General features: G+C 53.6%; 1 protein-coding gene across 4 annotated transcripts in view; it reads left to right on the top strand.

Annotated features, from left to right (window-relative positions):
* ARHGAP27 (Rho GTPase activating protein 27) overlaps nt 1-15,376 on the top strand; it is an 84,537-nt gene that overhangs the window by 28,970 nt on the left and 40,191 nt on the right. Inside the window, exon 1 of one of the 4 annotated variants that reach the window (XM_065577554.1) lies at nt 14,944-15,225. The exons of 1 other annotated variant lie outside the window; for it this stretch is intronic. In XM_065577554.1, coding sequence (XP_065433626.1) covers nt 15,151-15,225 — 75 coding nt within the window. In that variant the 5' untranslated portion in view covers nt 14,944-15,150. Of the gene's footprint in view, nt 1-14,943; nt 15,226-15,376 lie in introns of those variants that run through there. 2 more of the 4 variants (XM_065577557.1, XM_065577556.1) reach the window with 2 other exon arrangements.

The following is a 15,376-nucleotide window of genomic DNA, read 5'->3' as shown; positions in this document are numbered from 1 at the left end:
CAACCCTGAGCATTCAGAAATCCTGAGTCAGGACCCCACAAATCATGAGGTTGGCTGAAAAGCCATGAGATTTTTAACAAAATACAATTAAGTTCGGGGTCTCGTTTCTGAGCTGTCAGGGTCACGCTCGGGCCACGTTGCCAAACTGTCCTCCACATGCAGGAGGGCTAAAAATTACTTTAAAAAAAAGAAAAGGAAGCTGGGAGTCTGACAAGCTAACATGACTCCAGGAGCTGGGGCTTTAAGAGCAACACCAAATATTGTGAGGCTCACGGTACATCGCGAGAGCTGGCGATGGTGGGGGGGCTACTTTGTGCTTGCAGGTTGGTTTCGCTCCTCTCTGAAGCCGCACATGGAGGGAGGCTGAGCTCTCCCAGAGCCCGGTTCCATTCAGTGGTCACTGACTCAAGCTGCCGAAAACGATGCACGTGAAGCACAGGGCAGGAAAACTCGCAGGAGGAACGGATGTGCTATCGGGGCGGGTAACAGAGCCAGGATTCCTGCCCCCCCAGTCAAGGCAGGGTCAGGAGACATGCAGGGTGACATCAGGCATATCACTCAGCTGCCAGTCCGAGGGGAGGGGACAGGATCTCACTGGTGGGCCTCCAGGGCAGTGGCGGATTAGCCACTGGGACAATGGGGCCTGTGCCCAGGGCCAGGGTTACCTTAGCAGAAAGGGCTGGGAGCAGGGAGAAGCAGCCTGGGTCTGGTCTGAGGCCAGGGGAGTGGGTGGCAGAGGGCGGTGATTGGGGCTTTTCTGCTACAGTCAATAGAAACGTCGGAGTAAAACCCATCAGCTTCTCCATGGGCACCACCGCTCCAGAGCTCAACTGCTGCTGGGCCCTGCTGCCTCTTCTCCAGCCCACCCACAGTTACAGAGACCAGCCCCATGCCAGGCATCTCCTGCAATCAGTTTGCTGCAGCGTCAGCACAAATATTCCCCAGCCCCACAAGAACCAGGCCTAAGAATTAAGGGGTGCGTTGCACAAGGCTGCCTCAGCACCGAGCTCTTCCTGCTTCCCCAGCGTTTGGGTCGGGGGGCTCTGAGCCCCAGAAGGGCGCAGTCAGCGGAAGGCCTGTTGTGTGGCGGAGACCCTACCTCACCCTAAGGCTTAGGAAGTCAGTTACACCAGAGCTGCGGCTCCTGCAAGAGTTTGAGAAGTTGGGTTTGACCCAGAAAGCCTGGCACCGACTCATCTGAAAGAGACCTCTCTCTCCGCAGCTCCAATCAGAGCAGGGGCAGCGGAGCTGTAGGCTTTGGAACGCACTTGAAGAGCCCTTGGTTAGAAATAGCTGCCACTCTGCAAGGCCAGGGGAGACCTGGAAGAGGGCCTTGGCTTCTTCTGGGGTATTGTTGCTTGTGGCAGATGTGTTGATTCATGGTCAAGCGAGGTTTCGAGAGCACTATTATTTCACGGGTGTGGATCACAGGTTATGTCTACACAGCAGCTGGAGGTAGTTATGCATGCACTCGCTCAATCAGAACTTAAAATAGCAGCGTGGCGGGACAGCAACTCGGGCTAGCCACCCGAGTACACCACCGTCTGAGAGCCTGGGTACATACTCAGTTGGCCAGCCCATGCTGCGGCAGCCATGAGGCTATTTTTAGCACATTAGCTAAGTCAGAGCTAATGCACGTACGTCTACCAAAGGTCGACATTGTAGATGTGCCCTAGGGGGGTCGTCAGCTGTGTGTACAACCTAAAGAAGTAAAAAAGAGAGCCCAAGAGGCTACACTGGTGTATCTGCCTGCAGAAAAAAGTCTGGTGTGGAATTGCACTGGGAAATAGTTGGTGATTGTGTAATGAGACCGTCTGTGTATATGCACCGGGACAGAGTTAATGCAGCACGACTAGACTTTTCGTCGCCATTCCTCTTGATTTTAGCGACCTTCTTCCGGCAGCCTGGACGTTCCCTGAACCCAGGGTTTTGTTTATAGTGGAAGACGCATAACATGCGTGGGACTGTCATGCACTGCTCTTCTTAAGCCAGAATTGCTAGCAGTAGATGGGGCACTTTTTATTTCTGTGACATTTCAGGCTGGAAGGTGAGTCTGCAAGGCATTCAGCAAACATGGCTGGCGGCCAAAACTTGGCAGGAAGCAACACGGGGAGGACTGACACCACACACAAAACACATTGACAGTAAGATTGTGAACTTTTTGCCTCCGCATGTCTCAGTTTTCACTACTAGATGTCACTGGTACTGAAGTACTGAGGTTGCCAAAGGCATGCCAGCCTGTTGTTCACCTGTTTGTACTGCAGATTACCCGCTCATGCAAGTTTTACCTCTTGCCTCACGCCATTCATGTTCAGGCTTGTTATTCGGGCTATGTCCCTCTTTCTAAAAGACCTGCTAGGCCCTAATAGATACATGTACGTCGCCACTGAGCTGGAATGGTTGTAATTCCTGTTGGGTTGTTTTAGTGTTATAATTATTTGTCTTGTCATGTTAATCCCTGTGCTATGTGAAGGGCAATAAACTATACTGGTAAAAGGCATCTTTTCCCAGTATAACTGTCCGCACGACGGGGGGTACTGGTCTGGTGTACGCTGGGTCCACATCCGGCCTAAACCCAGTGTTGGAAAATGTCCCTGTTGGCATCACCCCTCCAGCTGGCAGCACCAGGCGATGCTCTCCATTCACCCTCTTGCACTGGTGGCTTTGCATTGCGCTGGATTTACTCTTGGACATGCCCACCCTGCCAAGCCCACTGTTCTTATTGGCAGAGGAAAAGGTTTTGCCTAGTGCAGGTCAACAGTTAACGAAACACTGTCCCTGGAAATGGGGCTCCATGGCAGCCCATCAGCTTGGACAGCGTCTTTCTGAGGGGCAAGCGGCAGCGCCGCTGAAACGCTTTGACAATTTTGTGTTGGGTTTTCATTTTTTGGTACATTGAAAATTTTCAGTGTTTCAGTTTGGTTTGGGGATTTTCAAGGCTTTTTGCCCTACTTTTCCCACTGGAATGAGAACGGGGGAGGGTCAAGGGGAGGTAAATAGGTGTGATAAAATGGGCAAACTCGTTTCACACATTTTTTTATTGTTTCCAACTAGAAAGAGCCAGGGTGGGGGAGGGTGGGGGTTCCCAGTGGAAAAGGGGGAAGAGCCTGGAAAGTCCCCAAAACCCAATCAGAAAACCGATGGATTTGTTTTGTTTTGTTTTGTTTCCAAAAAGCCAAACAAAATACAGGTTAGCAGGACATTTTCTTCTGACTTTTCCCAACTGAAGTGAAGCCAATGGTGCTGAAAAGTTTTGATAGTTCAACTTTTCATCTGGCATCAGGACAAAAAATGTGGGAATGTTGCAATTTACTGCAGACGAAGATTCCATTTCTCACCCAGCTCTGGTTTATCCCTGTGTGCCGGGCTGTTCTTTTGATGGTGGGCTCCATCCAGGTCCAGTGTGCGGTTCCATATGAGACCATACCATGGGGGGTGGGGTTAGGAAGTAGCACTGGTGGGCCTTGAGGGACTGGGGGAGAGGCGGGGGAGAGGAGCAATCACACCGTCATGCCTCTGGCCGGCTGTGAGCTCTCAGGCTTGGAGCGAAGCAGAGACTATGGGGGGTAGTGGGGCACTAGAAGGGCTGTGCCCTATCAAGCCGCTCCCTGACGGGAGAAGGAGGAACACCCCCCCTGAGGTGATGGGGAAATGAATCTTCTCCTCTCACGGGGGAAGGAGACCAGTGGGTCTCTGCTCCTAGACCAGCTCCTGAGGAGGCAGGAAGAACCCCCAGCGCAGGGAGGCACCTGGGACAGACGGGGGGTCTGCACTGCAATTGAACAGTGTGGCTATTCAATTAATAGCAGTGTTGGTGTTTGGGTTCAGGCTGGAACCGGGGCTCTGGGCCCCCGTGAGGGGGGAGGGTCCCCAAGGACTGGAGAAGGGCAAGCATAATGCCTATCTTTACACAGGGGAACAAAGAGGAATTACAGACCAGTCAGCCGAACTTTGCTGCCTGGAAAGATACTGCAACAAACGATTAAGCAATCAGTTTGTGAGCACCTAGCGGCTAGTAGGGTGCTAAGGAACAGCCAGCATGGATTTGTCAAGGACACATCATGCCAGACCAACTTAATTGCCTGCTTTGACAGGGTAACTGGCCTAGTGGATGGGGGGGAGCAGTAGATGTGAGATAAGGCTTTTGACACCATCCCACATGACTCTCATAAGCAAACTAGGGAGATGTAGTCTAGATGAAATCACTATAAGGCGGGTGCACAACTGGTTGAAAGACCGTACTCAGAATAGTTATCAATGGTTTGCCGTCAAATTGGGAGGGCATATCTAGTGGGGTCCCTGGCGGGGGGTCAGTCCTGGATCCAGTACTATTTAATATTTTCATTAATGACTTGGAGAGTATGCTTATACAATCTGCAGATGACATCAAGCTGGCAGGGGTTGTAAGCACTTTGGAGAACAGGATTAGAATTCAAAATGACCTTGACAAATTGGTCTGAAATCAACAAAATTAAGTAAGAGAAAAAAACTTTTCAAGTGATAATCAAGCTAGCCCAGAACAGACAGTTTGATAAGAAGTGTGAGAATACTTACAAGGGGAGATCAAACTGTCTGTACTGGGCTAGCTTGATTATCACTTCAAAAGTTTTTTTCTCTTACTTAATTGGCCTCTCAGAGTTGGTAAGACAACTCCCACCTGTTCATGCTCTCTGTATGTATGTATATATATCTCCTCAATATATGTTTCACTCTATATGCATCCGAAGAAGTGGGCTGTAGTCCACGAAAGCTTATGCTCTAATAAATTTGTTAGTCTCTAAGGTGCCACAAGTACTCCTGTTCTTTCTAGTGCCAGTATATCTTTTTTTAGATGAGGAGACCACATCTGTACGCAGTATTCGAGATGTGGGCGTACCATCGATTTATATAAGGGCAATAATATATTCTCAGTCTTATTCTCTATCCCCTTTTTAATTATCCCTAACATCCTGTTTGCTTTTTTGACTGCCTCTGCACACTGCGTGGACATCTTCAGAGAACTATCCACGATGACTCCAAGATCTTTTTCCTGACTTGTTGTAGCTAAATTAGCCCCCTCATATTGTATGTATAGTTGGGGTTATTTTTTCCAATGTGCATTACTTTACATTTATCCACATTAAATTTCATTTGCCATTTTGTTGCTGGGTTGTATTGACAGGAATGTCGTGTGTAAGAAATGGGAGGTAATGGTCCTGGTCTGCTTGGCACTAGTGAGGCCTTAGCTGGCACACTGTGTCCAGTTCTGGGTGCCACACTAGGAAAGATGTGGACAAAAATGATCGAAGGCTCAGAAAACCTTTGAGTAAAGGTTATTCATAGATTCATAGATTCATAGATTCTAGGACTGGAAGGGACCGCGAGAGGTCATCGAGTCCAGTCCCCTGCCCGCATGGCAGGACCAAATACTGTCTAGACCATCCTTGATAGACATTTATCTAACCTACTCTTAAATATCTCCAGAGATGGAGATTCCACAACCTTCCTAGGCAATTTATTCCAGTGTTTAACCACCCTGACAGTTAGGAACTTTTTCCTAATGTCCAACCTAAACCTCCCTTGCTGCAGTTTAAGCCCATTGCTTCTTGTTCTATCCTTAGAGGCTAAGGTGAACAAGTTTTCTCCCTCCTCCTTATGACACCCTTTTAGATACCTGAAAACTGCTATCATGTCCCCTCTCAGTCTTCTCTTTTCCAAACTAAACAAACCCAATTCTTTCAGCCTTTGTTCATAGGTATTGTTCTCAAGACCTTTAATCATTCTTGTTGCTCTTCTCTGGACCCTCTCCAATCTCGCCACATCTTTCTTGAAATGGGGTGCCCAGAACTGGACACAATACTCCAGTTGAGGCCTAACCAGCGCAGAGTAGAGCGGAAGAATGACTTCTCGTGTCTTGCTCACAACATACCTGTTAATACATCCCAGGATCATGTTTGCTTTTTTTGCAACAGCATCACACTGTTGACTCATATTTAGCTTGTGGTCCACTATAACCCCTAGATCCCTTTCTGCCGTACTCCTTCCTAGACAGTCTCTTCCCATTCTGTATGTGTGAAACTGATTTTTTTTTCCTAAGTGGAGCACTTTGCATTTGTCTTTGTTAAACTTCATCCTGTTTAACTCAGACCATTTCTCCAATTTGTCCAGATCATTTTGAATTATGACCCTGTCCTCCAAAGCAGTTGCAATCCCTCCCAGTTTGGTATCATCCGCAAACTTAATAAGAGTACTTTCTATGCCAATATCTAAGTCATTAATGAAGATATTGAACAGAGCCGGTCCCAAAACAGACCCCTGCGGAACCCCACTCGTTATGCCTTTCCAGCAGGATTGGGAACCATTAACAACAACTCTCTGAGGGTACATCTACACTACAGGGGGGAGTCGATTTAAGATACGCAAATTCAGCTACGTGAACAGCGTAGCTGAATTCGACGTATCGCAGCCGACTGACCCCGTTGTGAGGACGGCGGCAAAATCGACTTCTGCGGCTCTCTGTCGGCGGCGCTTACTACCACCTCCGCTGGTGGAGTTAGAGCGCCGATTCGGGGATCGATTGTCGCGTCCCGACGGGACGCGATAAATCGATCCCCGAGAGGTCGATTTCTACCCGCCGATTCAGGCGGGTAGTATAGACCTAGCCTAAGTATGGTTATCCAGCCAGTTATGCACCCACCTTATAGTAGACCCATCTCATAGACTCATAGACTTTAAGGTCAGAAGGGACCATTATGATCATCTGGTCTGACCCCCTGCATGCTGCAGGCCACAAAACCGTCCCTACCCTTCCCTTGACTCTGCTGATGAAGTCCCCAAATCCTGTGTTTTAGTGACTTCAATTGGCAGAGAACCCTCCTGCTAGCGATTCCTGCCCCATGCTGCGGAGGAAGGCGAAAAACCTCCAGGGCCTCAGCCAATCTACCCTGGAGGAAAATTCCTTCCCGACCCCAAATATGGCGATCAGTAAGACCCCGAGCATGTAGGCAAGAGTCTCCAGCCTGACCCTTGTTAGCCATTATACTATTTACCTGCCATTGCTCGGTATTCCTTGGCTAATATGTTTTACCATTAAACCATTCCCTCCATAAACTTATCTAACTTAATCTTAAAACCAGACAGGTCCTTCGCCCCCACCGTTTCCCTCGGAAGGCCGTTCCAATATTTCACCCCTCTGACGGTCAGAAACCTTCGTCTAATTTCAAGCCTAAACTTCCCCACGGCCAGTTTATATCCATTCATTCTCGTGTCCACATTAGTACTAAGCTGGAATAATTCCTCTCCCTCCCTTATATTTATCCCTCTGATATATTTAAAGATAGCAATCATATCCCCCCTCAGCCTTCGCTTTGTCAGACTAAACAACCCGAGCTCCTCTAGTCTCCTTTCATACGACAGGTTTGTATTTGCCTAGTTTATTGATAGGCATTTGATACGGTCTCGCATGATATTCTTTACTAAAGTCTAGGTATACCACATCCACAGCTTCTCCCTTATCCACAAGACTCATTATCCTATTGAAGAAAGCTATCAGATTGGTTTGACATGATTTGTTCTTTACAAATCCATGCTGGCTATTCCCTATCACATTACCACCTTCCAAGTGTTTGCAGATGATTTCCTTAATTACTTGCTCCATTATCTTCCCTGGCACAGAAGTTAAACTAACTGGTCTGTAGTTTCCTGGGTTGCTTTTATTTCCCTTTTTATAGATGGGCACTATATTTGCCCTTTTCCAGTCTTCTGGAATCTCTCCCGTCTCCCATGATTTTCCAAAGATAATAGCTAGAGGCTCAGATACCTCCTCTATTATCTCCTTGAGTATTCTAGGATGCATTTCATCAGGCCCTGGTGACTTGCAGGCATCTAACTTTTCTAAGTGATTTTTAACTTGTTCTTTTTTTATTTTATCTGCTAAACCTACCCCCTTCCCATTAGCATTCACTATGTTAGGCATTCCTTCAGACTTCTCGGTGAAGACCAAAACAAAGAAGTTAAAACAACTGGGCTTGTTTTGTCCTGACAAAAGACAACTGAGGGGGGACGTGATGACAGTCTTCCAGTGCTCAGGGCTGTTATAAAGAGGATGGTGAGCAATTGTTTCCATCTCCACTGAAGGTAGGACAAGGAGTGATGGGCTTGATCTGCAGCAAGGGAGATTCAGGTGAGATATTAGGAAAATCTTTGTGACTCTCAGGGTGGTTAAGTTCTGGAACAGGCTCTGGAGGTTGTGGAGTGTCCCTGTCATTTTTTTAAGAACAGGTTGGACAAACCCCTGTCAGGGATGGTCGAGGTTTACTTGGTCCTGCCTCAGCATAGGGAGCTGGACTTGATGACCTCTTGAGGTCCCTTCCAGTCCCACACTTCTCTGATTCCAAGCGGAATGGGGTCCCCTAGATTTGTCCTACCTGCAGGAGGGGTATCTAATCCCTCAGCCCTGAATTTAGTCCATCACACTGAAAATGTCCCCAGGGTACACAACCAATGCTGCCATGGTCCCCAGCGGGCCCCAGCATGCTGAGAGTAGCGGTCCTGGAAAATACCAGCAAGTGCTAGCACATGTGTGGCAGCAGTCAGCCCACCAATGCTTCAGCTAAGTGCACCACAGGCTCCCCAAATCAGGGCCCCACTGTTCATCTCAGAAAGGAGAAATGAGAGGGGACACGATAAAATAATGACTGGGCTTGAGAAGGGAGCCTGGGAGCTGCTGTTCTCCTCTCTCACAGCACAAGGACAAAGGACTGGTCAATGAAATTAGATGGTGGGAAATTCAAAACTGATACAAGAAAATGCTTTTTCCATACATAGTGTGATTAGACTGTGGAACTCCCTGCCACATGAGATTGCTGACTCCATGAACTTAACAAGATTCAGAAAGTGTTTGGACATTTCTGTAGATAAGGCTATCCAGCCTTCCAGCATTATCGTAATTAACAACTACAGGTTCTGGGAGGGATATTAAACTGCCAGCTGCAGTACTTCCATCAATCTCTGTCTAGCAGAGAACAGGATGAGACCTGTCAGGAGGGCAGATTATCCCACAGCTGTTACTGAAGGGTTCTTGCACCAGCTGGTGCTGGCCACTGTCAGCGACAGGACACTGGCCCAGCTGACCCTTGGCTCTGATCCAGTCTGGCCGGTCCCGTGTTCCATGGCATTGGGTGCTGTACAAACACCTACGCAGCAACTGTCCCTGCCTTCAAGAGTTTATAATCTGAGGCCTGGTCTACACTACGGGGTTAGGTTGAATTTAGCCACGTTAGGTCAATTTAAAAATGAATGCGTCCACACAACCAACCCCGTTCCGTCAACCTAAAGGGCTCTTAAAATCAACTTCTGTACTCCTCCCCGGCGAGGGGAATAGCGCTAAAATCGACTTTGCTGGGTCGAATTTGGGATAGTGCGGACACAAATCGACGGTATTGGCCTCCGGGAGCTATCCCAGAGTGCTCCATTGTGACTGCTCTGGACAGCACTTTGAACTCCGATGCACTAGCCAGGTACACAGGAAAAGCCCCGGGAACTTTTGAATTTCATTTCCTGTTTGGTCAGTGTGGCGAGCTCAGCAGCACAGGTGACCATGCAGTATCCCCAGAATCGTAGAACGTAAAATGTTTTTACACTCCCCTATCATCTCCGTCCCTAAGGTTATCGTAGATTAGAAGGCTAAAAAAACGCACTCGCGATGACATGTTTTCCGAGCTCATGCAGGCCTCCCGCACTGACAGGGCACAGCTTAATGCATGGAGCCGCTCCCCCACCAGCACCAGTCCCCGGGTCAGCGCTGCGCTCCCCAGTGTCAGTGCTCCCCCCCGCATCGCTTCACCCATTGTCAGCACTTCCCCGTGCACCACTCCCCCAGTGTCAGCGCTCCCCCACCAGCACCGGTCCCCGGGTCAGCGCTACACTCTTCCCAGTATCAGTGCTCCCCCTCCCACTGCTCCACCCAGTGTCAGCGCTCCCCCCTCACACCTGTCCCCCCATGTCACTGCTCTCCCCAGTGTCAGTGCTCCCCCCCGCACTGCTCCACCCATTGTCAGCGCTCCCCCGTGCACCACTCCCCCAGTGTCAGCGCTCCCCCCTGCATCGCTCCACCCATTGTCAGTGCTCCCCCGTGCACCGCTCCCCCAGTGTCAGCGCTCCCCCACCAGCACCGGTCCCCATGTTAGCGCTACACTCCCTCCAGTGTCAGCGCTCCCCCCCGCATCACTCCCCCCAGTGTCAGCGCTCCCCCCTGCATCGCTCCACCCATTGTCAGCGCTCCCCCGTGCACCGCTCCCCCAGTGTCAGCGCTCCCCCACCAGCACCTGTCCCTGTGTCAGCGCTGCGCTCCCCCCAGTGTCAGTGCTCCCCCATGCGCCACTCCCCCAGCGTCAGCACTCTCCCCCGCATCGCTCCCCCTGGTGTCAGCGCTCCCCCTGGCACGGCTCCACCCATTGTCAGCGCTCCCCCGTGCACCGCTCCCCCAGTGTCAGCGCTCCCCCACCAGCACCCGTCCCTGTGTCAGCGCTGCGCTCCCCCCAGTGTCAGTGCTCCCCCGTGCGCCACTCCCCCAGCGTCAGCGCTCCCCCCCGCATCGCTCCCCCTCGTCAGGGCCGGCTCCAGCATTTCTGCCGCCCCAAGCAAAACAAAACAAAAAAATGCCGCAATCGCGATCGACAGCGGCAATTGGAAAAAAAAAAAAAAAAGCCGTGATCGGCGGCGGCAGTTCAGCGGCAGGTCCTTCGCTCCCAGAGGGAGTGAGGGACCTCCCACCCCCGAATTGCCGCAGGTGCCGCCCCTCTCCCTTGGCCGCCCCAAGCACCTGTTTGCTAAGCTGGTGCCTGGAGCCGGCCCTGGCCTTGGTGTCAGCGCTCCCCCCTCACACCGGTCCCCCCATGTCATTGCTCCACCCACTGTCAGCGCTCCCCCCTGCACGGCTCCACCCATTGTCAGCGCTCCCCCGTGCGCCACTCCCCCAGTGTCAGCGCTCCCCCGTGCGCCACTCCCCCAGTGTCAGTGCTCCCCCCAGTGTCAGTGCTCCCCCACCAGCACTGCTTCCTGTGTCAGCACTCCCCCCTGCACTGCTCCCCCAGTGTCAGTGCTCCCCCACCAGCACTGCTTCCTGTGTCAGCGCTCCCCCGTGCATCACTCCCCCAGTGTCAGCGCTCCCCCCTGCATCGCTCCACCCACTGTCAGCGCTCCCCCGTGCACCACTCCCCCAGTGTCAGTGCTCCCCCACCAGCACTGGTCCCCGTGTCAGCACTGCGCTCCCCCCAGTGTCAGTGCTGGCCCCGCATCACTCACCCCCAGTGTCAGCACTCCCCCCCGCACTGCTCCACCCAATGTCAGCGCTCCCCCGTGCGCCACTCCCCCAGTGTCAGCGCTCCCCCACCAGCACTGGTCCCCGGGTCAGCACTGCGCTCCCCCCAGTGTCAGTGCTGGCCCCCGCATCACTCACCCCCAGTGTCAGCACTCCCCCCCGCACTGCTCCACCCAATGTCAGCGCTCCCCCGTGCGCCACTCCCCCAGTGTCAGCGCTCCCCCACCAGCACTGGTCCCCGGGTCAGCACTGCGCTCCCCCCAGTGTCAGTGCTGGCCCCCGCATCACTCCCCCACAGTGTCAGCACTCCCCCCTGCACGGCTCCACCCAATGTCAGCGCTCCCCCGTGCGCCACTCCCCCAGTGTCAGTGCTCCCCCACCAGCACTGCTTCCTGTGTCAGCACTCCCCCGTGCGCCACTCCCCCAGTGTCAGCGCTCCCCCCTGCACGGCTCCACCCACTGTCAGCGCTCCCCCCTGCACGGCTCCACCCATTGTCAGCGCTCCCCCGTGCGCCACTCCCCCAGTGTCAGTGCTCCCCCACCAGCATTGCTTCCTGTGTCAGCGCTCCCCCCTCACACCGGTCCCCCCATGTCATTGCTCCACCCACTGTCAGCGCTCCCCCCCGCACAGCTCCACCCATTGTCAGCGCTCCCCCGTGCGCCGCTCCCCCAGTGTCAGTGCTCCCCCCTGCATCGCTCCACCCATTGTCAGCACTCCCCCCTGCACTGCTCCCCCAGTGTCAGCGCTCCCCCAACAGCACTGGTCCCCGTGTCAGCACTGCGCTCCCCCCAGTGTCAGTGCTGGCCCCCGCATCACTCCCCCACAGTGTCAGCACTCCCCCCCGCACTGCTCCACCCAGTGTCAGCACTCCCCCGTGCGCTGCTCCCCACCCCCCCCGCCCTGAGGCACCCCCCCAGTGACAGCTCCCCCCCCCCCCCCGCCTGGGGGGCCATGCGGCAACTCCCCACCCCAGTTCACCTCTGCTCCGCCTCCTCCCCGAGCACGCCGTTGCTGCTCCACTTCTCCCGCCTCCCAGGCTTGCGGCGCCAATCAGCTGTTTGGCGCCACAAGCCTGGGAAGGAGAGAAGCAGAGCGGGGGCGTGCTCAGGGGAGGAGGCGGAGCAGAGGTGAGCTGGGGCGGGGAGTTCCCCTGCGTGCCGCCCCCCCCCCCCTTACTTGCTGCAGGCGGCCCTCCCCGTGCCCCCCCTGCCCCAGCTCCCTCCGCCTAAATGCCGACGACGACGGTCACCGCTGAAGAAAACGCTGCCCCCGAAATCCTAGCACCCTAGGCGACCGCCTACGTCGCCTAATAGGTTGCACCGGCCCTGCTCATGAACCTCACGTGTATTCACGAGGCTAGTGGAACAGGAGGAGAGTGTTAATTAAACAAACCCAGAGTTCCAGAGCTGCTCAGAAAACAGGAGCATTTTTCACAAAAAAATAAAATAGCTAAAATTGGATCGTTTTTAGGAACCATCCTGCTGCTGGATCTTGATTTAACTCCAAAGCCCTGGTGTGCTCAGACTGCTCACAAAAGCTCACACACTTAAACAGTGGCAAGAAGCGTATTCCTTCCCCTCCCCCGACCCCACCCTGCTCGTGCCCTCCCTCCCCCATCTTCAATATAGGTGACATGGTCTCATTTCTTTAAAAACAAATTCACCCCCAGGAGAAGCCAGAAGTGGAGACTTTTTCCCAAAAGGTGAACAACTGGGAAAGATTTTAGCACCTACCGAATGAACTCCCTTTAGGCTGGGCCTGTTTAACAGCCCTATCGCCCAGGTGAGCCGTGTACTGCATGTGACACAGCCACTGACGGCATCGCTGGCCGTGTGACCCATCGGAGGCCGCGTTTTGAACTTTCATAGCTGACAGGCCAAGGATAGAAAACACCGGCAGCGGCAGGAAGTAGCCACTCATTGCAGGCAGATAAAGGGATTTCAGGACCCACCAAGCACCTTTGCAATGGGGCAGATCTTTGGACACCGCCTGAGGATTAGCTAATAGCCCCAGCCTTCGGGGAGTTGTGCGGCAGTCTGCTGAGGGTGGGGAGTCAGTTTCTAGCTGCTAGGAGCTGGGGCAAAGTCCTGCCTCTCCCTGGCTGGGAACTCCTTCCCCCGCCCTCTCCCACCCCACCCCAGTTCCAAGGCAGCAGGGTGTAGTGGGAGGGCAGGCAGAGGTGCAGGGGTGGGGGAATGTAGCATAGAGCCCAGAGGATCTCTGTGCAGGGAGGCAAGGCTGATTGCACCACATCCTGGGTGGGGTGTGTATTGGGTTTATCTTGGAACCGATCTGTTGGTCAGTGAGATGCTGCATGTGTGAGGACTGGGAATGCCCCATCACTTAGTGGAGCGGGGCAGGGCTGAGACTGAGTTTGGTCAATATCAGCCCTCCCCGTGAGGAGCCCCATACTCCTCCCTGGGCCGGTGCTTCCAGGGCGGCAGGATTTGGGGGGCAGCATTTTGCCGTCCCCAGCGGCAATTCAGCGGCGGGGGTCCTTCTGCTCTGCGTCTTCGGGGCGCTTCGGCGGCGGGTCCTTCACTCGCTCCGGGACCTGCCGCTGAAGTGCCCCAAAGACGCGGAGCGGAAGGACCCCCGCCGCCGAATGCTCTGAGGAGGAGCGCTGCTGCCTAGGGTGGCAAAAAACCTGGTGCCGCTCCTGACCCCTCCCCCTGGCATTGGGGGGGTCTCCCTGTGCTCTGGAGAAGGTCCAGTCGTGGCTTAACACATGTTAACAACCAGCACGTCTTGGTGTCACTAGCAAAAATATATTTTCACACCACGCTGACCCGTGTTCCCATCCTGCTGCAGCTCCAGCTGCAGCTTTAGCCCGCATTAGCCGGATCAGGTAACCCCTCCCCAACCACTTGGGTTCCCCGCTGCAACTGCCTTGTGTGCACTAGGAGTGTCACATCACTTGTGTTAGCATGCGCCTGGCAGAGACACCTTTTTCTCCAGGGCAGACAAGCCTGCTCCCAGCTGTGATTAGGCATCGTGTTAGGAAACGTGAAAACAGGATTCAAAGTTCCAGGGCCAAGATCCTCATGGCCTCAGGTTTGGGGTTTTCAACCTGACACCCCCAAGCATGGCCCTGTTTGCAGACAGGGGCCAGGCCCAGCCTTTGAAAGTCAGCCCCTTTAATGTGCCTCACATTGGGAGCCCCAATTCACTAGTCACTTCTGCAAACGTCCTGCTGAGCCCCTGCAGGCCAGGCTGTGTCCTCAAGGGGGTGGGGAATGGGGGAATTGAATTGAGGAGAGAGGTTCTGTTTGCTAATGCTTTGGGCCCAAACTCCACTAGCAGGTGGGGCCGTGTGGAGAGCCCCCCTGCCTGCAGGCACAGAAATGCAGCAGGCTCCTCACACCAAGGGTGTGAGACAGACCAGATTTCCCCACCTCTCTGGATTTGACTGAACTGCCCTGGCTAGAACGGCCTCCCTGGCCTACAAGCAGATGGCCACAGACTCCAGAGCATTACCAGGAATGTTACCTAGGGAAGGTCCCGCAGGCTCCAAAGGGCTTGGTCTCTGCACAGGTTGAGTTTGCTTAAGCCAGTCCTTTGTGATTAGTCAGAGCACTCCCCAGCAGCTGGGATGGGGCAACAGAAGGGTTAAACCCAAGGAGGACTAGCCCCTCCCTATGCAAATCAGGGTATGTGTCTTACCTGATCCAGACCAGGATGTGTGAGCAAACGGAAGACACTGTAAGCAGGGCGGAGGGGTGGCTGTTGAATGCATTCACCATAGTGCCATGCAGGTGGGGATCAGAGCCCCGAGCAGCCAGGAGTCTCAGCCAGCCCCATTCACCTCACTGTGAGTATGTAGCAACCGGCCTTTTCTCACTGAAGCCCTATGGGGGTGTTCAGAGATTTACAGGAGTGGGGCACGGGTGCAGGATGGCTGGCTCTGAGCTGGGCCTCTCAAGAGGTGAGTGGGGTGGCACCCAACTGTATGGGCCAGGCAGGGCAGGTTCAGCTGGCTTGTGACTCATTTGCCCACTTGTCACAGGCCAGGGCTGTTAAGGGCAGAGTCCCTAGCTAAGAAGCAGGCCCTTCGCAGGAGCCATGCAGGAATTCAG

The sequence above is a fragment of the Chrysemys picta genome, chromosome 24 (genome assembly GCF_011386835.1).
Source record: "Chrysemys picta bellii isolate R12L10 chromosome 24, ASM1138683v2, whole genome shotgun sequence".
In the NCBI taxonomy this organism is placed as follows: domain Eukaryota; kingdom Metazoa; phylum Chordata; order Testudines; family Emydidae; genus Chrysemys; species Chrysemys picta.
Note: the sequence above shows the minus strand (reverse complement) of the source record. Positions and strands in the feature narration are given on the sequence as shown.